The sequence below is a fragment of the Staurois parvus genome, unplaced genomic scaffold (genome assembly GCF_062004578.1).
Source record: "Staurois parvus isolate SC_StPar_1 unplaced genomic scaffold, SC_StPar_1.0 ptg000153l, whole genome shotgun sequence".
In the NCBI taxonomy this organism is placed as follows: domain Eukaryota; kingdom Metazoa; phylum Chordata; class Amphibia; order Anura; family Ranidae; genus Staurois; species Staurois parvus.
Window position 1 is genome coordinate 7,090,389 of NW_028317949.1, and position 26,517 is coordinate 7,116,905.

General features: G+C 38.4%; 1 protein-coding gene across 1 annotated transcript in view; it reads right to left on the reverse strand.

Annotated features, from left to right (window-relative positions):
- Positions 1-26,517, reverse strand: part of CDH18 (cadherin 18) — an 835,087-nt gene that overhangs the window by 432,244 nt on the left and 376,326 nt on the right. Inside the window, exon 3 of the mRNA XM_089674838.1 lies at positions 1,569-1,863. Within this exon, the coding sequence (XP_089530964.1) occupies positions 1,569-1,863 (295 nt within the window). The remainder of the gene's footprint in view (positions 1-1,568; positions 1,864-26,517) is intronic.

The window sequence follows — 26,517 nt, forward strand, 5'->3', positions numbered from 1 at the left end:
AGATTGTTTATTGCATAATATATTTTGTATGAATAATACTATTCCAAATATTTTCTCTAAATGATTGTCTTCTATTTATCCAGTGTACAGAACCCCATTTACAGCCATATGAAATCGTAAGCACACACCATGGAAATTGTTCACAGTTGGTATGAGGTTGTTCTCCTGAAATACTGCCTTTGATTTGTGCCAAACATGTCTACTTGTACTGTTACCAAATAACCCTCTTTGTGAATGTATCAGTCCATAGCAAATTGTTTCTGAAGACCTGCACTAATTTTCTTTTTGAACAATGAAGGCTTTGTTTGGCACAACTTGCATGCAAACTAAAAAGGATGCTATCTCTTTTTGATTTTTTTACACCAGCTGCTGCAAAGGTTACCTGCAGATCCTACATAAAAATATTGGTGTAACTCTTTTGACATCAATCCACTGAATTTGCTGGACTGCCCATTCCTGGACAAATTAACAGTAATTTGAAATCTACAACAGTTGTAGATTGTTTTTCCTAAATACAGTGTATATTGATCTTCTAGGTTTCAGTCTATATTGTATTAACCTACAAAATAGAGATGTATATACACTATATATAAATATAGATACATATATATGACCCATGAACGCATCTTTCCTTTGGATTTAAATAAATATTGTCCAGTAGTTAAGGAGTACATAAAGTACTCCTTAAACAAACCAACAGCACTAAACAAATAGCATCCTGAATTCCTAACACATATATTTCCAGCAGTAGAAATCCAAACTCAAGATAACATGAAGGATTATAACCTGCTGTTCATGGAATTTCTGCTGTCAAATAAATATGCAAATTTTATTCATCAAAGTGTTGAATTTATACTGTCTGGCTGGCCATAGCAATCATTATTGGTGATGGCAGCATACTATGCATTTCAAACATTGTAGTCTACTATGCATTTCAAACAATGTAGTCTACAAATGGTACTGAATAAAACTTAATCTATTTAGATTGCATAGAAGATGAATTACAATCCTGAAATAATAATGTGACTATTACTATGTTTGATGGCATGCGTTATTAAAGAAAATAATGTAGGCTAGATTTTATGGTGTTTGGCAGAAAATTCTGTCTCCTTCACCAGCAGATCAAAATGAGGTACAAAGTTTCTAATACAAAAATTGTAGGCAGAGAGAAACAGTATTTTGCTGTATTTCTGCTAAAAGAATATATATATATATATATATATATATATATATATATATATATATATATACACACACACAGTATATATAAAACAGATGCTTTAGAAGATTATAAAGTTATAAAGTAGGTAATTAAACTATATTAATGATTGAGTATCAAGGAGGAAAGTTTAAAGTAGTGTTACAAAGACTGCAAAACAATACTATATTCATTTAAAATATTTCTTTGGTTTACAGTTTAAGTAGCCAGAAAGTGGCTGCTAACCACTATCTAGGCTGGTTAGAGCTATACTGTTTTCTAGGTACCAATAATTTACAATTACATTTAAAAATACAATTACGTGTTCAGTTGTATAAAAAAAAAGAAATGATAATAATACAATACCTACCAATGTCAGACATCTCTGGAACTGTGACAATGTAGGGTCCATCAGGAAATTCTGGTGCATTGTCATTGATATCCTGTACTTTAATAATAAACTGTGATTTTGGCTCAAGGGGCTTGCTGGTTCTTCTGTCAATTGCTTGGGCGTGTAGAACATAATGTGATTTTTGTTCCCGATCTAGACTTTTTGTTGCATGAATATCCCCCGTTGTGTCATCAATGATAAATATAGTCCCCGCTCCTTCACCAGTTAATATATACTTCACTGATCCATCACCTTTGTCTGAATTTGAATGCAGCTGTAAGGCAAACAAAGCTATATAAGTAAACAGCAATCAATTTGTGTTTATTAAAAGTACATTACAAGAAGATTCCTCTTTGATCTATTAGTAAACATACATTTTTGTCATATCTTTCTTACTCTTCTTGTAATTGACAATGTTGTTCTTAAAGTGGATCTAAACCCTAACTAAATGACATTTTGTTTGATAAAGCACATAAAATACTGCCATTTTATATAAAATACTGCTTTTACCTTTGCTTTTTCATTGTTGCTGCTCTCCTCTCGCCTCTTTCAGTCACTTTCTGTCTACATGTACTTACTCCAGCATTGCCTGTACATTACTGCCATAGTCTGGCTTCCTGATGGTGACAACTGTCTGGCACAGTTGGGGCACAGTTGTCACCCCATAACACCCAATGCCTAAACTTGGACCTAATAACATGGTCATTAGGTCAGGTAATTGAAAAAACATTTGAGATAACATTAAAATAAAACTAAAGGCAAAACTATTTTTTCATTTTGGATAGACTGTTTTTTTCACATAGGGGAGAATTCCCTTCACTTCCTGTACCATAGCCAAAACACTACGTGAGAGGAAATCCTTACAAAGTGAGGATATCCCTGGTTGTCACCAGGGTCACCAGAAGAAGTGTCCCCATTGGACATTTCCCCCTCTATTACTGTTCTGGGGGAAACCCAACATTTTCTTTTACTTTCATGGTACATATAAGAAATAGAGAGGGAGTAAGACCCTAATGTGGACACAGCCAGTAATAATTTAACATGCTAAAATGTGTATGATAGTTTAGTTATTGGATTTAGATTTACTTTAACTAGATTTAGATTTTTTTTTGTTTTATCAGAATACAAAGAATCTCACACACCATCTTTGGAGTCAGGAAATGGACTCAATTACAGTTTCCACCTGACATCAAAGCATCAGGTTTACCAAAATATGGTTTGGGGGTACTCAAGAAAACTCTCTTACAAAATGGAGTCTTAAGCAAATGTCTCCTCTTAGCTTTTGAACAGAAACTCCTTTTAAGAATGTTTCTTTTTATCCAGATTTGCAGCATAAGGTCTTCCGTATCACATTTTTTGATTACTGTACCATTTTAATACATTACATATAGCCTGTTGCTATATACCAAAGATACAAAGAGCTAACATTTCTTAAAATCATATCTCCACAGACAGACAGAGTCATTAAGCAGATTTTATATCATGTCTGCAACCATAATTTTGCTAGACATTCAATAGCGGAGCCTAACATCTTTGTGAATAATTATCCAATGAAATTTATAGCTGTATTGCTAACTGGGTTGTTCTTTTTTATAATTCAGGACTAACTGTAAGAAGCTTCATCCATATTTTATCATCCTGTTTTATTTTCTAGTAAGCTATGCTGATTTGTTTTCAGATCACCATAGGTCAGGTTTACATGCATTAAGTACATGCATTAGGAATAGTCTGCATCTCCAATATCCTTGTAGACCACATCAGAATATTCTGAACTCATGAAGCATCCTTCACTCACCAAGAGTCTATCTGAATATTCACAATAGTCTATCTGAATAATTCAAGAGCTGTTAAGGTTGTCTTATGAGCTGGTATTTTGGTGTTTATTTTCCTTATTCATAAATAAGGTATTCCAAAACTATATCCCAGTGAATAACAATAGCAGGCATTATGCAATGATGTGACAAAAAAATGTGTTTTTTTTTAATTCATATTCATGCCAAGCACTCGTGTAAAACAGCAATAATGTCTGAGGAACATTGTTCAGCTGCACAGAAAGCATTATGATCTGTCTTAAATGTACCAAGGAAAGAAGCAAATATGCATACAACAGGTGTCAGATAATTCCTAAGTGACATTACATTTCCTCAATGTTTAAAAGTCACTCCAAAGCTCTTCTTGGGTGGCAAGTACTGCATACAAACAGTAGAAAGTGTGTCTGTCTAATTCTGCTAACCTGAGTCTACCGATACTTTGAAATCTCAAATAATATGTATTACCTTTATTTATACATTACCATTGTGGAAACATGCATCTTAGGAAATGGGATATAATTAAATATTAAAGAACAATATAACACATAAATTATTAATTGAATTGCACAAAACAGCTATTAAAATTCAAATGTTTACATACTACCTCTAGCTATACCCTATCAGCAAAAGACATTGATATATTTGGCATTTATGTAAGTCCTATGTGCTGCCTATTGCATACGTAAATTTTCAGTGGAGCTGGAGGAAGACAATACTTCAGCATAATAGCTGAGAGTTTATTCTTGTGTAAATACATTAGTGGAAGTTACCTCTATCTTCAAAAATATAACTTGCTGTTATGTCGCATTCATTTTAAATATCTTAATGTCTTCCGTCCTGATAATTACCTGAAATTGTTACATACTACATATACATATTATTAACCACTTCAATGCCAGACATTTTTACCCCCTTCATGTCCAGGCCAATTTTCAGCTTTCAGTGCCCTCACTCTTTGAATGACAATTGTGCGGTCATGCAACACTGTACCCAAACTAAATTTTTAGAATTTTGTTCACACAACTATAACTTTCTTTTGGTAGTATTTTATCACCAGTGTTTTTTTTGTTTGTGCTAAATTAATGGAAAAATACCAAAAATGTAAAAAAAAAACATGTTTTTCTTTGTTTCTGTTATAAAGTAATAAATAATTGTTCTTCATAAATGTAGGCCAATATGTATTCTACTACATTTCTTTGTTGAAAATAACCCAAATCAGTATTTATTGATTGATTGATTTAATTTGTAGGAAAGTTATAGAGTTCACAAACTATGGTATATATCTGAAAATAGGTCAGTCCTGAAGCACTGATAGACAATCTAATTTCTTGAGGCCGAAAAATGTCAGGACAGTACAGATATCCCCCACATGACCCCTTTTTGCAAAGTAGACAGTCCAAGGTATTTAATAAGAGGCATGGAAAGTTTTTTGAAGTTGTAATATTTTGTCATAATTGTTTGGAAAATGAATAAAAAAAAAAATAATAATCACAATTTTTTCTTTTACATACTGTCACCAGTGCAGTACAGCATCATCATATAACTGGTGTGGCATTTATCAGGGGCACTGACTGGTGACAGTATGAAAAAAAATATTTATTTCATATTTTATAATTTTTCAATTAAAACTATTTATTATATTTTTTTATTAGATTTTGTTTTCATTTTTTAAGACTTTTTTTAAATTCACTGTGACCAGAGTAGTATAACGTTACCATAGTAACACTGTACTACTCTAGAGAAGTGATCAGTATATTTTTTTTTTACACATTATGATTGGTTATAGCAAATAATTTCTTTGCTATAAGCAAGTATTTAACTAAATGAAATTGATTAATGCAGTTTTTTTGTTTTGATTAGCTGTGATTGGCCACAGCTAATCACATGACACAGATAGTCTGTGATTGGCCCAGTCTGTACATGTGATCACTTTGATCAATCACAGCTAGTGACACAATCGTATATAATGGATGGCATGAAAGGAAGCCATCCATTGTTTACAATTGTCATGTGACCTGCTGTGAATGGTCACATCAGGTCACATGGTCCTGGCAATGGGCCAGTACACAATCTGTCATCGGCTGTGTCCGAGGTACACAGCCAGTGACAGATCTCACCACAGTGCAGCCCTGCAGGCATGCGTGAGCCATGATCCGGGAAGGACTTCATATGATGCCAACCCGGATCAGCGAGAGTCTCACTCAGCCATCATTATGATATTGGCTGCGTGGGAACAAATTAAAGCCAATAAACAAAAAAATCTGACTGCCCCTGCTCCCAGCATATTAAAGGCATAATGCTTGTTTTGCTTAGGGATGTTCTATCAGAAAGTAATACTTATCTACATTCATAGTCAAGCCCATCCCTCTAAGCAACTTTTCATCTATGGTCTCCAGGAGAGCCCTGGCTTTGAGCCAATATCTGTCATCAAATTTTTTCTGTAGTATTAGAGCTGGTCCCACTCATTGGTTGTCCTTAATGGCAATTTTAGATGTGGGGCCAATGAGTGTCCATGTTGTCCCAAGATCTTGCAGCACAACAAATTTAAGTCCACTAGTAGTGGTAAAGAGTATAGCATAAAGCCATTTTTGAATTGTAACACACGTAATGTGGTATATTTGATTACATGTGCTGAATGTGCTGCACAATATGTGGGACGTACCACGAGGAGGCTATAAGATTGATTAAGGGATCACATATCCGATACGATCAAACAACATGACACAAGTGTAGCAAAGCATTTCAATGAAAAACATGGATGTAATACTATGGCACTAATTCGTCTACAGGCTATTGAGAAGGTTATATATATCAGTATTTTGTATTAATGTATGTATAAATATCAGTATCTGCATGATAGGATCAGTGTATTTGACAGCTAAATACCCAACTTTTAGATATATTGTCATAAGTTTGTTTTTAATTTTTAATTTTGGTAGAAGGGTTACAGTATTGTGTCTATGTCATATATATAGCCGTGATGCTACCCTATGCAACCTGCTTTTCTGTGTTACTGTGGTTATGAATAAGTGCTAGTTTTCAGCATGAAACGCATTAACCTTTTTGTCCCTGACACTGTCTCTGATATGGTTTTTACTGATAATCCATAAAGGTTGAAGAGTGCAGAGGATTCTAGATATTGTTTGCCTTGTAGTTCAACAGATGAGCTGTGTGAGCACCTTCACTCTAATGGTCAATGGATAATTCATACGACTCACCTGGAGCAGCTTTGCTGTGTTGGTGAGTATAGTACACATTGGGGTCAAAGACTGACCAAGAAAAGTTCTAGCATCAACTATGAATAATAGCATTACTTCAAGGGCCTGTTCACACCAGTGGACACACATCATGGTCCATACAATGTGTGTGCTGGTGTGTGCTTTGTAGGGGTAGTGTAATACATTGCTGCAACGCATCCCACTGTTTGAGCCCACATTTATCAATGCTGGTCAATGCAGCTCAATGCACCTGGTCTGAATGAGCCCTTAGATCAATATCACACTACCGTGAAAACATAGCTTTGTCTATGTTGCCCTTCTGTCTTCAGATTTTTATTTTAGCAATATACTGTATTTTATCATGGGTGTTTGATGAGGGCTGTATCCTTAAAGGATAAGTTCACCTTTTGAACAAAAATAACAAACGCACTTTTTTTGCATGTAAAAAAATGTGCTATTATTATTTTTGTCCAAAGGACCATGGAAAACATTGCACCGGGGATCAGTAGATTGCTGATGCCATGCAGGTCTCCTGCAGACCTGTTAGAATATCTGCTTGCCGTACAAGGCTGTACAGCCAAGCAGATATTTTGACAGGAAGCTTCAATGAACTACCAGTGCCATTCTAGTTCATTGAAAACTACAATGCTAAGGCTGTCGGGACTTGCAGTTCATTCATTCACAGAAGTCCCTGAATGAATGACATTGCATGTGGGCAGAGTCCCACACAGCTGTGCTTTTTTCAAATCTGACAGATAGTACAGGGAAACTTCTCCCCCTATTATCTGTCAGAGGGAGGGGGGGCGGTGGGCGTGTTCCCAAAGGTGAACTTATCCTTTAAGGTATCAGCATGCCAAGACATTTTGGACAATTTCATGCTCCCAACTTTGTAGGAACAGTTTGGGGGTGGACCCTTCCTGTTCCAACTCCAGTTCATAAAGCAAGGTCCATAAAGACATGGATGAGCAAGTGTGGAGTGGAGGAACTTGACTGGCCTGCACAAAGTCCTGACACCTTTAGAACACTTTTGGAATTAATTAAAGCAGAGACTGGGAGCCAGGCCTTCTCATTCAACATCAGTGTCTACCCTCATAAATGCACTTCTGGAAGAATGGTCAAACATTCCCATAGACACCCTCCTAAACCTTGTGGACAGCCTTCCCAGAAGAGTTGAAGCTGTTATAGCTGCAAAGGGTGGGTCAACTCAATATTGAACCCTACGGACTAAGAGTGGGATGCCATTAAAGTTCATGTGCGTGTAAAGACAGGAGTCCCAGTACTTTTGACAATATAGTGTATCTGCTGAGTAAGTAGTAGCTAAGAATACTTTATTTCATAATGTCTGAGTACTGGGTAGTAATGAGTGCATGAGCTCTCTTAAACCAATATGGAACCTTAACATTACATACACAAGTGACAGCTACATCAATAAATTGCCACATTTTTCAAGCAGGCAGGAGTCCCAGTACTTTTGACAATATAGTGTATCTGCTGAGTAAGTAGTAGCTAAGCATACTTTATTTCCTAATGTCTGAATACTGGGTAGTAATGAGTGCATGAGCTCTCTTAAACCAATATGGAACCTTCACATTACAAACACAAGTGACAGCTACATCAATAAATTGCCACATTTTTCAAGCAGTTCTGTAATATTACTCACATCATCAGGGTGCCTGTTAAAGTGCTTTCTCAATTAATTTATTTCAATATGTACTATTTTGTGGTAAGTAAATTAGTTGCTTCAAGCACAATCCCCTTATGTAATTTGCAGACTGACACTAATCCAATCATATATCAAATGATAAATTGATACATGAACTAAACAGTTCACACTTCCATTTCAGTAAAGTTGTTAATATAATGAATAACATCAAAACTCAGGAGCTCTTTGAAGTAACATGTGGGCAAAGAAAATTAAATTCTAGGACTTTCATACTGCTGATCTTTATAATGGTCCTCCATTTTAACCCTTACATAGGCTCCTTTTGAGTTCTTAAATGACTGGTGTTATGCCCCTTGACCTCTAGAAGGTTTTACCCCCTTAATGACCATGACATTTTTTTTGCTATCAGCACTGTACTGCTTTAACTGACAATTACGCTGTTTTGCAACTCTGTACCCAAATGTAATTTAGATAATTTTTTCAGACAAATATAGATTTCTTTTGATGGTATTTGATCACCACTGGGGTTTTTTTAAATTATATAAACACTATTTTCTATTTTTTGTTCTAAAACATATCGAATAAAAAAATGAAAAAAAGAATTCATAAAGTTAGGCCTAAATGTATTCTGCTATGTCTCTGGTAACAAATCCAAATAAGTGGATATTACTGGTTTGTGTGAAATTTATAGCAAAACTATGGTATATACTGGATACTGGAATTTACACAGCTATGACGCTATACTGGTAATGGCAGTGATCATCAGCTTATAGTGGGACAGTGATAGTGTGGTGGGCAATAACAGACCCTCACTGGGAGGTACACCGACTGACACATTACTATGCACTTTCACTGCACTAATGACACTGGCTGGGGTGGGGCTTACATCAAGGGGAAATCAAGGTGTTAACTGTGTGCCTAACAAGTGTAATGTGTATAATATGTGCTGATTTTACGAACATGTCTAGCTGTTTTATCTCCCTGCTTTGCAGGGAGAAGAAACAGTCAGACTTCTGCTCTGTGTACATAGTTCTGTGTGTTTGTAAACTTAAGACTCTGTACTGTGATTGGACAGATCTCAGACATTAATCATTGGCTGAGACCTGCTGACAAAATTGCGATGTGTCCAAATCCGGAAGCAAGCTTGCAATTTTTAGTCATATTGTTGACCCTGCAGCTGCCACCCACTCACAGTAAATTTACTGTGACCAGGAATCAAATGGTTAAAGGATATATTCCATGTTACTAAATCATTTACCTCCCCCCTAACCCAATCTCCCATTGTGGATCCTCTCCCCACACCACTGCCACAATACAAACCCTGAGCTGCAGTTTGGGGCTCCACCCATATGGCCACATCACTAATTCACAGAGTTCTGTGAATGAATGAACTACAACTACCATCAGCCATTGTGGCAGACAGCTTGTAGTTCTCAATGACCTACGAGGGTGCTGGTGAGTGCTCTTGTAGTTCATTGATCTTTCTAGACTTCAGTAACTGCCTGCCCATATTGGAGGTATTGGCAGACAGCTCTACTGACAGTCTGCAGGAGCCTTGCATTGCACCCATGATCTGCTGATCATGTGTGCAATGCTTTACAGGCTCCTAAGCAAAAAAAATATTAAAATGAGCATGGTCACCCAGGAACAGGACATCCGTCATTCACGTGATTACCAGGAAAAAATAAAGAAAAATATCCAGAAAAATAAACCAATCCAGAAGCCTCATTTAACCACTTCAGTACTGGGTACTTGCACCCTCTTCCTGCCCAGAACAATTTTCAGCTTTCGGTTGTTGCACTTTTAATGACAATTGTCAGGCAACACTGTACCCATATGAAATGTTTACTAATATTTTAGACAGATAGAGCTTTCTTTTGGTGGTATTTAATCCCCACTGAGTTTTTAATTTTTTTTTTTTTGCTAAACATACGTAATAAGACCAGACATTTTGCAAAAAAAGTGTTCTTCTTCACTGATGTGAGCTGATGAGGCTGCACTGATAAACACTGATGAGACTGCACTGATATGGCACTGGTGAGGCTGCACTGATGGGCACTGGTGAGGCTGCACTGATGGGCACTGATGAGGAGACAGCGATAAGGCTGCACTGATGAGATGGCAATGATGGGCACTGATAGGCAGCACTGATGTGCATTGATATTCTACACTGATGGGGCTGCACTAATAATCAGGACACTTGATTATCAGTGCCTTCATTAGTGCAAACCATGTACTGACAGCTTTGCCAGTTAACGGCTCTCCTTTCCACACATAGACACTTAGTGTAGAGAAAGGACTGCCAATAACCGGAAAATCTGTCTACATGTGATCAGCTGTGATCACATGGGAAAGGAATGCTGTGATTTGCCCTTTGACCCAATCTATGATCAGCTGTGTCCAAAGGACACAGTGGTCACAGAGCGTGCCCGATGTGTTCTTTAGGGGCTTGCAACGGGCAAGGTTCTGGCAAGACATCCATTGACACCCTCCCAGAACTAGACCACCCTGCTGTAGCCATCTTTTGGCTATAGTGCAGCACTGAAGTGGTTAAGGACTGGCAAGCTGCAATATATAAAAGGTTTGTTTTTTAGCTTTGATACACTTTAGACCCAATATACAATAACATTCAGTCAAAGAAGAATGACCAGCAGTCTGAGCCAATTGGGCTCTACAATGCTGCCCATCTAATATTGAGATTCTCCCAAGAAGGGGATAGAACAAAGTGATGACTCCAGCGTGCTGTTGCTCTTCGTCATCCACTCACAAGCTAATAGAGGTCCCAGATCACTTTCTATTGTTCATCTACAGTGTAATGTGCAGGAATGGAGTGTGTTATCTGCATTTAAGTCTAAACCATAAGACTGGTTGAACAGAAACAGTTCTTACAACTGTAAAGTAATTATGTATCTACCTGTTTGCCTGAAGTTCAGTTTTCACCTCTCTATACTGTATATAACATACTTCATCAGATTTTACAACCTTTATTAAGGGTACGATACATCTAAACCAGAGCAGTTCATGTATTTTACAGTAGTAATATTAGTAAAGGTTATAGACATGACAGAACCAATTCCAATTTTTTAAGCCTGACACAGCTCAAACTGATTTTCAACCAGCATATATACTGTACCTGTAACTAATTATAGCTACTCATCCAGTCTGAGAATCTTTTTTGTCTGGTTTTAAATGTATAACTTCACCCCAAAGCTGATTGTCAGCTGTTTTAAACCATCTCTGATGCACAGTAGGAGGTCCATAAATGGAGGTTTTGCTCAGCATGTCTGCCTCATTGGAGGCTGGTAAACAGTAACCCCCTACCATGGTGCGCAAGTAAAGTAGTTCTGTCATAACAGTGAAAATGTAAAAATGAAACAACGAGCAAGATTTAAAACATTTCTTCTCTGGATAAAGCAATCTTCTATAGGTTTTTTTTAAGTATTAATAAAGAAAAAAAGGAAGCAGTCTTTCATGCTCCCTGACCCCCAACCCCTCGCTAGATATAATTTGCCCTATAAAAAACAAGGTTGTTGTTAAATTTGGAAAACATTTTCTGTTTACTTTGTGGCTTTTCATAGCAATACATTATAGTTACTGAAACCTGGGATTCCAAAGATACACACTCTGCTATTTCCACAGTATGAGCTCAGGACAATTTTTCCTGAAGTAACCCTATCCTTGAGCCTAATTCACCATCTCCTAACCATAGTGAAGACTCACAGGGAGGATAAACACCAGAGAGTCATGCAAAGAAGACTAAAGTTCTGCCAATAATTGTTTCTGTTGCTTATTATTTTTATCTGAAAGAAAGATATTTATCATGTCTATGTTGGGCAGTGTAACAAAAAAATAAATACATATATATATATATATATATATATATATATATATATATATACACACACACACACACTATATTGCCAAAAGTATTAGGGCACCTGCCTTTACACACACGTGAACTTTAATGGCATCCCAATCTTAGTCCGTAGGGTTCAATATTGAGTTGGCCCCGCCCTTTGCAGCTATAACAGCTTCAACTCTTCTGGGAAGGCTGTCCACAAGGTTTAGGAGTGTATGGGAATGTTTGACCATTTTTCCAGAAGTGCATTTGTAAGGTCAGACACTGATGTTGGATGAGAAATCCAGGTTCGCAGTCTCTGTGCTAATTCATCCCAAAGGTGTTCTAAAGGTGTCGGGACTCTGTGCAAACCAGTCAAGTTCCTCCACCCAAAACCCACTCATCCATGTCTTGCTTTGTGCACTGGTGCACAGTCATCTTGGAACAGGAAGGGACCATCCCCAAACTGTTCCCACAAATTAGGAAGCACAAAAATGTCCAAAATGGCTTGGTATGCTGACACCTTAAGAGCTCCCTTTATTGGAACTAAGGGCCCAAGCCCAACCCCTGAAAAACAACCTCACACCATAATCCCCCCTCCACCAAAAACTTTAAACTTGGCACAATGCAGTCAGGCAAGTACCGTTCTTCTGGCAACTGCCAAACCCAGACACATCCAACGGATTGCCGGCAGAGAAGCATGACTTGTCACTCCAGAGAACACGTCTCCACTGCTCTAGAGTCCAGTGGTGGCGTGCCTTACACTACTGCATCCTACGCTTTGCATTGCACTTGGTGATGTAAGGCTCAGATGCAGTTGCTCGGCCATGGAAACCCATTCCATGAATCCAAATACACACTATTGTTGTGCTATTGTGGAGGCCACAAGAAGTTTGGAGGTCTTTAGACTATGCAGACAGTTGGCGACTTCATGCGCTGACTCCGCTCTGTCATTTTATGTGGCCTACCACTTCGTGGCTGAGTTGTTGTTGTTTCCAGTTGCTTCCACTTTGTTATAATACCGTTAACAGTTGACCATGGAATGTTTAGTAGCAAGGAAATTTCATGGATGGACATATCACACAGGTGCCAACCTATCACGGGACCACGCTTGAATTCACTGAGCTCCTGAGAGCAACCCATTCTTTCACAATTGTTTGTAGAAGCAGTCTGCATGCCTAGGTGCTTGATTTTATACACCTGTGGCCCTGGAGGTGATTAGAACACCTGAATCCAATGACTTAGAGGGGTGCTCCAATTGGCGATATAGAGTATATACAGTATAGTATGTCCATATATTCTGTATATGCAATAAGCACTCAGTATGTCCAGAACTATCAAAACCTACAGATACTAAAAATTGTATTCAGCATTTAGATTAAATCATTGTTTTCATTTTCTTAATTATTATGTTTAAGCAGATTTAAATTCTTTCCATATTGCGGTTAAGAGTCATATTATTGACTTTCAGTTTCTGCAGTAAACTTATGGAGAAGTAAAAACATTTACAGTCAAATGGTCATGAATACTTAAGTAAGTAAACATAAATCTTTTTTTAATATATTGATTACTTCACAATCTACATAGCTGATGCAATTTCTCAGTTATCAAACACAAAGTTGTCTAATGATATGATAAACACATCAATAAAAAGAGAAAAGGTAATGAATCTCCTATTAACGGTCATGTAAAAGTGAATTAATTCCCATACAGTGACAAGAAATTTAGAAGAAAAAACTTTTGGCAATTTGAACTCTAAAGTTTAGCTCCAACCTTACAGGTACTTATGATATGAATACATACTGTATATGAGATGTTTTACCAAGCAAAATATGTATGTTTACATTTCCAAAATTATATTAGGAAGGGTGATAATACTTTTTTCTATTATAGGTAAGCAGTGCAGTTTAGCCACTTCCCCACTTTAGCTTAGTTTAGCATAGCTGTGCAGTAATACAGTGTGAAACCTTGCCTTTGTGCAGGAGCTTCCTGTAATAAAGACAGGTCACTGCTGCTCTCTCTCCATGGGCAGGGTGACTGGTCTCGTCTCCGCCCCCCACCTGCAGTTTTCTGCAGGCAGTCTGTTGTGGGTGAGGTTTTCTTTCCAACAACTCTGCTCTCTGTGCAGGCTATGTACAGCACAGTGATGATGTCACCACTTCTTTTACAGGGCAACATTTGAATTTGCAAGCATTCAGTGCACACAGAGTGGTTTTATACATTTGTGACTTTTGAGTTATACATATTTGAACAAAAATGTTGTGACTGGAGTTCAACTTTAAGGAGAAGCTATTATGCCATTGTGTTCCATTTGGAGATATTTGTTGTGGACAGGACACAAAGTGATAGGAATCTCCCCCAAAAGAGGGAAATGACCTTTGAACAGTTAAAACAAGCATCCCATTGGAAGATTTCCCCTGAACTATGGTTCTGCTGATAACTAAAAATGTTAATATATTTCCTCACTGTTATTTTTGGTGACAATGATAACCGGGACAATATAGAGAGTAAATCTTAGTGTGGACATGAGAAAGATATCTGCAGTGCTTTAAACATTTTTAATGAGGTTTTTTTTCCAAACCAGACACACATTTGTCCCAAACCACCCCACATGAAGGATTTTTGTTTTTGTTAACTCTTACAAAGGCATCCTTTGTGTGTGGACTTTGCAATAAAACAGGAAAACCATGTCATGGTTCTTCCTTCCCTATTTTTTCCAAACTTAAAAAAAGTGTGATTTTTAGATAGACTTAAATGGTGGTTTAGTATTTTCCTAGCAGTGTGCATAGAAGAAAAGTAAGGAAAGTAGATACTGTCCATGTTTTTCAGAACTGAAGAGTTTAATGCTTTTTAAAGTGACTTCACTAACCCTCTTTAACCACTTGCCCTCCAGAGGATTTACCCCCCTTCCTGACCAGGCCATTTTTTGCAATACGGCACTGCGTTATTATAACTGACAATTGTGTGGTCATGTAACACTGCACCCAAATTAAATTTATGTCCTTTTTTCCCACAAATAGAGATTTCTTTCTGTGGCATTTATTCACCTGTGTGTTTTTTATTTTTTGTGCTATAAATAAAAAAAAGATGAACAATTTTGAGAAAAAAAAACATTTTTTTTTACTTTTTCCTATTACACATGTCCAGTAAAAATAAATAAAAAAAACAAATTTTGTCATAACTGTAGGCCAAAATGTGTTCTGCTACATGTCTTTGCTAAGAAAAAAGAATCACTGGCAGTGACCAAGTGATTGATAGCGGAGACCGCCAATGGTGGCGCGGGTAGGGAGCGAGCATGCTCCCCCTACCCGTAAATGCAAAATCACATATATAAATATGTGATTTTGCGCAGCCCTGCTGCCCTGTAGCAGTATTTCTGTTATAGGGTGGTCAGAAAGCTGTTAAAGGAACACTTTTTTATCAGAGTATAGCATCAAGTCAATTAAACTCCTGGGATATTGATCTGTTCAGTTAAGTAGCAGAGGGGGTTATTAATAAGTTTCAGCTGTTTGGTGTTAATGAAATTAACAGGTACACTAGAAGGGCAACAATGAGACGACCCCCAAAACAGGAATGGTTTTACCAGTGTTGGTCACTGACATTTTTTCCCTACTAATTTTTTTCCCTACTCTTCCTGTTTTTCACTAGTTTTGCATTTGGCTAGGGTCAGTGTCCCTACTGGTAGCATGAGGCGATACCTAGACTCTACAGAGGGTGCACAGGCAGTTCAACTCCTCCAGGATGGCACATCAATACGTGCCATTGCCAGAAGATTTGCTGTGTCTACCAGCACAGTCTCAAGAGCATAGAGGAGATTCCAGGAGACAGGCAGTTACTCTTGGAGAGCTGGGCAGGGCCATAGAAGGTCCTTAACTCATCAGCAGAAACAATATCTACTCCTTTGTTTAAGGAGGAATAGGATGAGCACTGCCAGAGCCCTATAAAGTGACCTACAGCAGACTACTGGTGTGAATATCTATGACCAAACAATCAGAAACAGGCTGCATGAGGGTGGTCTGAGGGCTCGATGTCCTCTAGTGGGCCATGTGCTCACTACCTAGCAACATAGAGTTCAATTCGCGTTTGCCATTGAACACCAGAATTGGCAAGTCCGCCTTTGGCGCCCTGTGCTTTTCACAGATGAGAGCAGGTTCACCCTGAGCACATGTAACAGACGTGAAAGGGTCTGGAGAGGCCATGGAGAACATTAGGTTGCCTGCAATATCATTCAGAATGACCATTTTGGTGGTGGGTCACTGATGGTCTGGGGAAGCATAGCCATGGAGGGACACACAGACCTCTACAGGCTAGCCAATGGCACCCTGACTGTCACTAGGCATCGGGATGAAATCCTTGAATCCATTGTCAGACCCTACACTGGTTCAGTGGGTCATGGGTTCCTGCTAGTGCACGACAATGCCCAGCCTAATGTGGCGAGAGTATGCAGGCAGTTTCTGGAGGATGAAGAAATTGATATCATTGAATGGCCCACCCAACATAAATCCAATAGAACACCTCTGGGATATCATTTTTGGTCCATCGAATGCCGCTAGGTTGCACCTCAGACTGTCCAGGAGCACAGTGATGCCCTGGTCCAGATATGGGAGGAAATACTCAAGGACACCATCCGTTGTCTCATTAGGAGCATGCCCCAACATTGTCAGGCATGCATACAAGCACATGGGGGCCATACAAACTACTGAGTACCATTTTGAGTTGCTGCAATGACATTTCAGCAAAATGGACTGGCCTGCTGCATAATTTTTTCCACTTTGATTTTCGGGGTGTCTTTGAATTCAGTCCTCTGTAGGTTGATCATTTTAATTTCCATCAAATGATGGGGCATCCTAACGTTCCTAAAACATTACCCAGTCCATATCAGTATTGATATCCAGCATGATATTTTTCCCCATTGAGATCTGATGTGTTTTCAAATTGTTCCTTTAACTTGTTTGAGCAGTGTATATACGATGTAGAATGTATAGCTGAGTCAGACAGTTTCAGAGAAACTTTTTTACAGTCCTCTAAAACCTCACCCCGCTCCTCATCTAATGTCCCAGTCTCTGGTTCCCACTGGTCTTTAAGGGCATAGGCTAATTTAGTTGCCTAGGGAACAAGTAGTATGTTATAAAAATTAGAAATCAATTTACAGGATTCCTCATCCACTATCTCTATGGAGGATAAAAAAGGGATTCCAGAAACAAATTTTATTTGGAGTGCATGCCGTATTTGCAGGTAGTGAAATAGCATAGAATTGGTTGAGTGAAAATTCAGCATGCAACATTAAGAATTGTTTAATAGTCCTATTAACCAAGATGTGTGAAAGGTATAAGACACCCTCAGCTATCCACAACTATTAGTAGCAGCGAAGGCAGATGTTTATTATACCACAGTGGAGTGGAGGTATGCAACTCCAAAGGCGAAGTCTTAGAGACTGCTCGGTCCCATATTCGTTTGTATTGGTATACAATGCTATTACAGGAAAAAAGTACCTGAGAGCCCTTTAGCCCTCTAAATATATCACAGAAGAGATGAGGTAGTGGAGGTGTTAGATCCAGCCCATTGATATGATAGAGATGGGACAACTGAAATGCAAGATAATAGAGACTAAAATCAGTTTATGTCTATTTGCTCCCCAGACAAAATATTGTAAGATACTGTCTACAGTTGTGCTCAGAAGTTTGCATGCCCTGGCAGAAATTGTGAAATTTTGGCATTGATATTGAAAATATGACTGATCATGCCAAAAAATGCTCTTTTATTAAAGGATGATGATCATATGAAGCCATTTATTATCAAATGGTTGTTTGGCTCCTTTTTAAATCATAATGATAACAGAAATCACCCAAATTGCCATGATCAAAAGTTTACATACCCTGGATTGTTTGGCCTTGGTACAGAAACACAAGGTGACACACACACGGGTTAAAATGCCAATTAGAGGTTAATGTCCCCCATTTGTGGCTTTTTAAATTGCAATTAGTGTCATTGTATAAATAGTCAATGAGTTTGTTAGCTCTTACAAGGAAGCACTGACTACGCTAGATACTGAGCCATGGGGATCAGAAAAGAACTGTCAAAAGTCCTGCATAACAAGCTAATGGAACTTTATAAAGATGCTGCTAGAGAAGAACTCACATCTTCCAAATATAATAGCATGATGTGTGCCCCAAAAAAAGGGGGAATGTCTCAGAAACCAAGCCATTTGCCAATATCCATGATTTGGGGGATTGATAAAGAATATAGAGCCACTTGATGAACTAGCCAATGCCATAAGTAGGTCCATTCAATAGAATAGAAAGCCTTGACAGCGTATACTGACAACCACCCTGTTACCAATATTATCATGGGAGGCTTGTAGGTTCATAAATTCCCTAAGCAAGTCATCAGTCTCTGTTAAAGCCATCAGTCAGAAGTGGTGCAAACGCCAAGTCAGTGCAGGGGAGCGCAGCACTACTGCCAATTCCACTCAGTAAGGCAAATGGTCAGACAGAAAGTGAGGGCCAAACCCAGCAGCCATTAGTCTAGGTATCAATGTTTTGGACAGCAGAATGAGATCTATTCGGGACATAGTATTATGTATCCAGGAGTCAACTAAGGTGAAATCCATTCATTGGCAACTAAACATGGTCCCCTGAGTGTTCTGCGAAGTTGAATGTGTAGGGCTGATATGATCAAAGAGTCCTCCAACCACACTGCTTGCACCGAGGGATGTCTTGACATATATGAGAAGCACTCACTGATCACTGCAGAGCTATATGGGGTGGCACATAGAAAGATACTAGTAGTAACGATTGTCCATACACATGTAGAAATACATATCTGCCCTGGGGATATGTTTCCACAGATAAAAGTTCAAACTGGACTGATTTGGCCACTAACACAGAGACGCCATGAGAGTAGTATGTGAAGTATGAGTAGCATGAAATGTCCAGCCAACCCAGGGTCGTTTCAATGCACAAAGTAAATGATCTACTGCATGTTTTTCCACCAGCACAATAACTGCTTTTTGATCCCTAAGAAATTGAAAAACAGTAGTGCACTTGATTTTATCCCTGAGGCCTCTGACATTCCAACAAAAACATTTCAAGGGAGCCATGGGTAATTTTGAAAACTATGAATAAGTTGAGAAGTAGAGACCCTCAGGGCAGAGGCATGAATTAACCACTTGTAAATACATACCAGTATATATATTAATAGTACATTGAGTTTTACATTGTGCAAAACATTTTGTGAAGAATACCCAGCAATAAGTACCTTTGGCCACAACATAACCCAATCCCACCCAGCTCTACATAAACCCCAGCACATGCAAGCATTAATCCCGAACCACATATTCCCAACAAACAAAAAAATAAACCACAAGGTCTGACAAACAAGATCAAGGCCTACAAAAATTTACATAAGAACTGAGCATATTGCAATGGGAAAAGTGCCCATATGCTCTAAGGGGGTGGTGCTTCTTCTGCCAGCAATGCATGGACTATAACATTTAAAAAAAGAAGGAATACACTTCACATTTTGAAAATGAGGGGATAGAGTAAACTGAGTGTTGCACTTTGTAACACTACAAAAAGTGACAGTAATAATGTCACACAAGAATGATAACTTTCCTCAGTCCAAAGTCTTCCAGGGAAAAAAACTGGGAAACATTAGGAAAGGCACACAGTTTCAATAAATGGGTATAGGAAATGCAGAATGTCTATGGCTGAAGAGGTATTATCCAGGTGCATTCTCTAGGACATCACCCCCCAGTAGAGAGTGTTCACATAAATGAGCTGATGGCAGTACATGTTGCCAACAGCGGTTTCATTATGGGGAAAGGGGAGCAAGAATAAAAAGGACAAGGGGACAGGGTATCAGGAGCACTTAAGGGATCAGGAGGGGAATGTCTAGCAAGGGTAGAGAAAGAAAGTGGCAGGATTTAAACCATCAGACAACATGCTCGCACAGCAGGGGCACAGGGGGAGCGGGGGGCCTCTCAGATGAAAAAGGGCACAGATCTGGAATAAAAGTCCAGATGTACAGTACTCACATCATCAGGTAGGATCTAAGTAATCTAGCCACTCAGGAGCCCCTGCTGGATCGTCAAAAAAGTGAAAACGATCCTCGCGTATCACATGCAGCTATGCTGGGTACAGCATGGCATAGGTAATATGGCGGATTCTGAGACATCGCTTCACATCCTGGAATCTTGTTCTTTGCCACTGCACCTCTGCTGAGAAATCTAGGAAAACCACCAGCTTAGTATTGTGATAAAGGATGTTACCTTCCTCCCTCGTCAGGCAGAGTATAGCATGTCGATCCCTGTAGTTGAGAAAGCAGGCAATAAAATCTTGAGGAGGTGCTCCTGTTGGTGGCGGTTTAGGAATCACTCGGTGCACCCTCTCAACTACAAAGGAGGCAGAAAAGGCAGCTCTGTTAAAAGTAGTAATGAGCAGATTTTCCAGAAAAGTGGCAGGATCATCTCCCTCAGTTCATTCAGGTAGACCCACAAACCTAAGATTATTCCATCTGGAACAGTTATCTAGGTCTTCCTATTTCTGCTTCTTCAGTTCTGCTGATTCTTTATTCTACCTCTGAAACTCTGTCCTTAAGTTTCTGAAAATCTTGTATCAAGGAGCTATCTATTTAATCACTTATAACTTGGTCATGAGCGTCATCTGGCAAGCAGTGATAGCCTCTAGAAGCTTATTTGTGCCTGAACCTGTAGGCTCCAGATCTGAAGAAGAGGCGCCACCATCTTTTCCCCCCTGGTTTTGCTCCTGAAGCCTGAATTTCTCCAATTTAATGCCCACTTCTGTAGCTTTCCACAGCAGAGACATATCAGGATAGGTTGGAAGTGACCCCCGGGTTGGCAAGTACCAACAGAAATGCAGGATATTTTGCAGGATAAGAGGTTAGGACATCATCAGAGCGGAGCTCGGCTCACACACGTCCTATTCCATACTGCTCGAGGCCATGCCCCTTAGAGCATTGCTTTTTAACCTTTCAATTTTCTTTAATGTTTCTGCACAGCCTCCTAATAAAACATCTCTGCTGTTGCCTTCCAATTCCAAAGAAATGTGAAGAATATAGTCCATGTATGCTACACACACATGCACACTCAGATATATACAGTACATTCACATACGTTTTCTTGTAAGAATAGGAAGTAAATGATCAAAAATACTTTGTAGTTGTGAGATTGTGTGTGTCAAACCCCTGCTGGACACTAACAAGATATTTTATTGAAAGCACAAATTTCCTTTCAACCTTGAATTTGTGTATTGGCATGACTGGTATAGAATGTATGACTTTTAGTAAATTACTTTCAAGAATCACCTTGCAAGAAATGTGTGTAGCAGCAATTATTCATATATTTCCTTAGGGATTTTTAAAGATTCTGGGTAGCTTTTCTATAAAAGAATCACATGTGTGTTTTCTTTAGGTTTCCCTCAAGTATAGCATTTCATTATAATTGCTTATGCAGGAATTGTATTCCTTCTCTTTAACAACATAGTTTTATATTTCGAGAATCAGCACTCTAACCACAATTTTGTATCAACGTTTTTTTTTAAGTATTCTTTGTTTTCAGATAAGAAACACACATAAACCAAAGTATTCACAAAAGTAAGGGTTTTGATCTTTTGCAAATACAATGCAATATAAATGTTGTATGCCCATTGTTGAATATTACAAGATACAGAGATTTTAAGATTCTAGTTCATTGCTATTGTAGCGTTAATGTAAATGTTAGTAAACAACAATACAAATATTACACCATACAATGACTGAAATAAAAATAATAAATAGTATTTGCTGTTATAAGTAATTGAAATGACAAGCATACAAGTAAAGTCTGATTTTAAATCCATTTTTCTCATCTTGGTGCATATTTTAATATTAGAATGGAAAATAAATTATGCATTACTTCAAGTGGTCACTGCAGTAACACCATAAACTTCTCAAGGATGCATTCAAATATTTCTAATGCCTGGCAGACATAATCATTTTGCTGATTTCCTTTTTTTATTGATTGTGTGAATATTTTTTTGTTGTGGAGGCTTTATAATATACATTTGTAATTATAATATTTTATTGTTCATTTATAAATGTAATACCTCGTATACTATATACTTTTTGCACTCTGCTTGTGTTTCCTGTTAAAGTACTTTTCTTGCAAATACATACTTATTATCATTAAACTGAGACTTACATTTTTATGTAAGTACACTTTTTTCCCAATGCAATCAATTGGGGACAATAGTTGAGTTGATTCTAGAAAAAGTATGTAACCACTATTTATTTTTTTCTAGTCAATAGAATTGTTTTGCTAGCGTCAAATTATAAACACCAGTCCCTTTAGTGGGACTAAAATTATATGATGATGTAAAAATGTAAGTTTAATTCTCAAACAGGGCCTTATTCAGTAAATGTATATTAGTATAGTGCTTGGGAGACAAATGATTATCTATGTTATGAAATACATGCATCATTGAGCTCACATTTACAGTACTCTCACAGTAATTTAAAACTAAATTTAAAAGTGGACCTGCCATTTTATATATGTTTCACATCTCAAGCATGCAAGCTAAGTAATGTGCAGACTGACAACATCACCTCAGTCCAAGCAACGTCACTGGACTAGAGCTCAAAGACTACTTTTTAGTGATAAGACATTTTTTTGGAAATATTTTACTGTTGCCATTTATTGTATTATGTCAAAATGTATTCATTGAGACTTGGTAAATCACTAAGAGGTCCAGTTTACTGTAATGTTTAACCAGCTGCAACGTACCTGGAGGCAACTGACACTGATTTCCTATATGCTATCTGGACGAAACGTGCTAGTCATCCTGAAGACTGACTGAATATTGGATTTGGCCAAAATATGCAAGAAATTATTACAAGATGACAGAGTATTTTATACTTTTAGAGAACTAAAGAATACTGACAACAAAACCATTAAACAATACAGTAGCTTGCTATGAGTATATTTGCATTATTATCTTCAGGCAAAACAGTTGGGGATTTTAGAAGTCTGTTTTGGTGAGAAATAATCAAACTGACTGCTTCCTCCAAGGCAGTAACATTTTGTGCCCACTGTGTATGTTTATGTTAAAAGTTCATATGGATTAGTTTTCCCTGCAAGAGTAATACTACTTTGAACAGACAAGTTATGTGCTTTTGTACATATGCCAGCAGTTTAAGTGGTTTATGCGGCATTATTTTAAATTATAGTACTTGTAATCTTGCATAATCATCTGTACACCGCAAGTGTATTTATTTATGTTGTTTTCCCTATTTGCTTTAAATTTGAAAGTGAAATTCCAGCTTTGCTAAAAAAAAAAAAAATCTCCTTCCAGATATCTTTTAAATGTTATTTTTTTAAGGATACACACACTATTTTTCCCAACTTTGCATTCTGCTAAATTTTGCCAGCATTGCCTAATGTTATGTGTCCACCCTTCACTCCTTGCTGGTTTCTCCTAAATAAATGTGTTTGTTTATTAGCAAACCCCATTCATTTTAGGTAGCATCATCATTACGGTTGCAAGAAAAAGTATGTGAACCCCTTGGGATTACGTGGAGTTTTGCATGAATTGGGCATAAAATGTGCTCTGAACGTCATCTAAGTCACGGTAAGAAAGACTGTCTACAAATGGAGAAAGTTTAGCACTGTTGCTACTCTCCCTAGGCGTGGCCGTCCTGTAAAAATGACTGCAAGAGCACAGCTCAGAATGCTGCATGAGGTAAAGAAGAATCCCAGAGTGTCAGCTAAAGACCTACAGAAATCTCTGGCACATGCTAACATTTCTGTTGACACATCTACAATAAGGAAAACATTAAACAAGAATGGAGTACATGGGAGGACACCACGGAGGAAGCTATTGCTGTCCAAAAAGAATATTGCAGCACGTTTGAAGTTTGCAAAAGAGCACCTGGATGTTCCACAGCACTACTGGCAAAATATACTGTGGACAGATGAAACCAAGATTGAGTTGTTTGGGAAGAACACACAACACTATGTGTGGAGAAAAAAAAAGGCCCAGCACACCAACATCAAAACCTCATCCCCACTGTAAAACATGGCGGAGGGAGCATCATGGTTTGGGCTGCTTTGCTGCCTCAGGGCCTGGACGGATTGTTGTCATTGATGGGAAAATGAATTCCAGAGTTTATCAAGACATTTTGCAGGAAAATGTACGACCATCTGTCCGCCAACTGAAGCTCCGCAGAGGATGGGTGATGCAACAGGACAATGACCCAAAGCATACAAGTCATTCAACAAAACAATGGCTGCACAGCACAGAATACGCCTTCTGGAGTGGCCCAGTCAGAGTCCTGACCTCAACCCGATTGAAATGCTGTGGCATGACCTTAAGAGAGCGATTCACACCAGACATCCCAAGAATATTGCTACACTGAAACAGTTTTGTGAAGAGGAGTGGTCCAAAATTACTCCAGATTGTTGTGCAGGTCTGATCTGCAACTACAGGAAACGTTTAATTGAGGTTATTGCTGCCAAAGGAGGGTCAACCAGTTATTAAGTCCAAAGGTTCACATACTTTTTCCTCCCTGCACTGTGAATGTTTACATGTTATGTGCAATTAAACCATGGCAACATCTAATGTTTGTGTAGTATTATGTTCAACAGACTGTGTTCTTCTATTGTTGTGACTTAGATGACGTTCAGAGCACATTTTATGCCCAATTCATGCAAAACTCCACGTAATCCCAAGGGGATCACATACTTTTTCTTGCAACTGTATATCCTCATTTCAACTTTCCAGAGTCTAATTAATATACCTTTGTGAACATTACAGGCCACTGATAGAGAAGTTATATTGATAACACTGAGCTAGAGATTTATCAGTGGAACATATTAAAATGAAGTCCAAATGGCAGCTAAAAAAAAAGAAAAAAAAGTTCAAAGTTCTTATATATAGCCACTTGTTTTCCCATTTTCTAAATTATATCTAATATTAAAGTATAACTAAAGGCAAAGCTTTATTTTTTTTTTGTTTTAGACAGAGTGGAGAGGGAAGAGAACACCTATTAGGATTGCAGTGCTGTCTGTGCCCCTGTCAGGGAGATTCACCCTCTCTATTTGTCCTGTTTACTGTTACCCTCAAATGTGGAGGAGAAGACAACCTCAAATGTTGGGTTGTTCCCATAAACATAATAGAGAGGACATTTTCCAATGAGGACACTAGTTCTGGTGACCTGGAATTCCCTTAATTTGGAGGGAATTTCCTCTCACTTCCCGTTTAGATATGGGACAGAGAGAGAAGGGAAATCTCCCCAATGGGACACAGATGGCAAAAAATAAACTGGCAGGGGTTATAATTCCCCTTTACTCTATCCAAAATGGGAAAGAAAAAAAATTGCCTATAGTTCTACTTTAACCACTTGCCTACTGGGTACTTATACCCCCTTCCTGCCCAGGCCAAATTTCAGCTTTCAGTGCTGTTTCACTTTGCATGACAATTGCATGGTTATGCAATACTGTACCCACATGAAAGTTTTATCATTTTTTTCACACAAATAGAGCTTTCATTTTGTAGTATTTAATTATCGCTGGGTGTTTTATTTTTGTGCTATATAAAAAAAAAGGGCCAAAAATTTGAAAAAAAAAGTTTTCTTTGTTTCTATTATAAAATTTTACAAACAGGTAATTTTTCTCCTTCACTGATGTGCGTTGATGAGGCTGCACTGATGGGCAGCACTGATGGGCATGGATAGGCAACACTGATGGGCACAGAAAGGCAGCACTAATGAGGTGGCACGGCTAGGCAGCACTGATGATGCGGCACTGATGGAAAGCACTGATCAGCGGCACTGCTGGGCAACACTGATGGGTGGCACTGCTGGGCACAGATGGGTGGCACTTCTAGGCACTGCTGGACACAGGTGGGTGGCACTGCAGGGCACAGGTGGGCAGCACTGATGGGTACAGGTGGGTAACACTGGTGGGTACAGGTGAGCGGCAAAGGTGGGCAGCACTGCTGGGCACTGATCATCAGTGCCCTGATGATCAGTGTCAATCACTTCTCTGGCAATTGGCGGTTATTGGCAGTGATTTCCTTATGCTATGACAGCATGAGGAAAGTGCAGCCTATAACTACTGTGTTTACCCGGTGATCTGCTGTGTCATTGGACAGCAGTTGGCCAGCTTAAACATGTATTGCAATATGTGTGAACTAAATATCCCTATTTATTGCATAGTCTGCTTGAAAGGGTATATACCAGTGTGCAGAGGGTCCTCAGAATTTCTAGTGTTAATATGTGGTTACACCCCTTTAGCACCTGATGGATAAATGCATGCACTAGCTGTTGGGATTTGAGCACAGGGATCTCTTGTTTGATCCTGTACTTTTTTCGCATTCTCCCAATTCAGGTACCTACGGTTTTT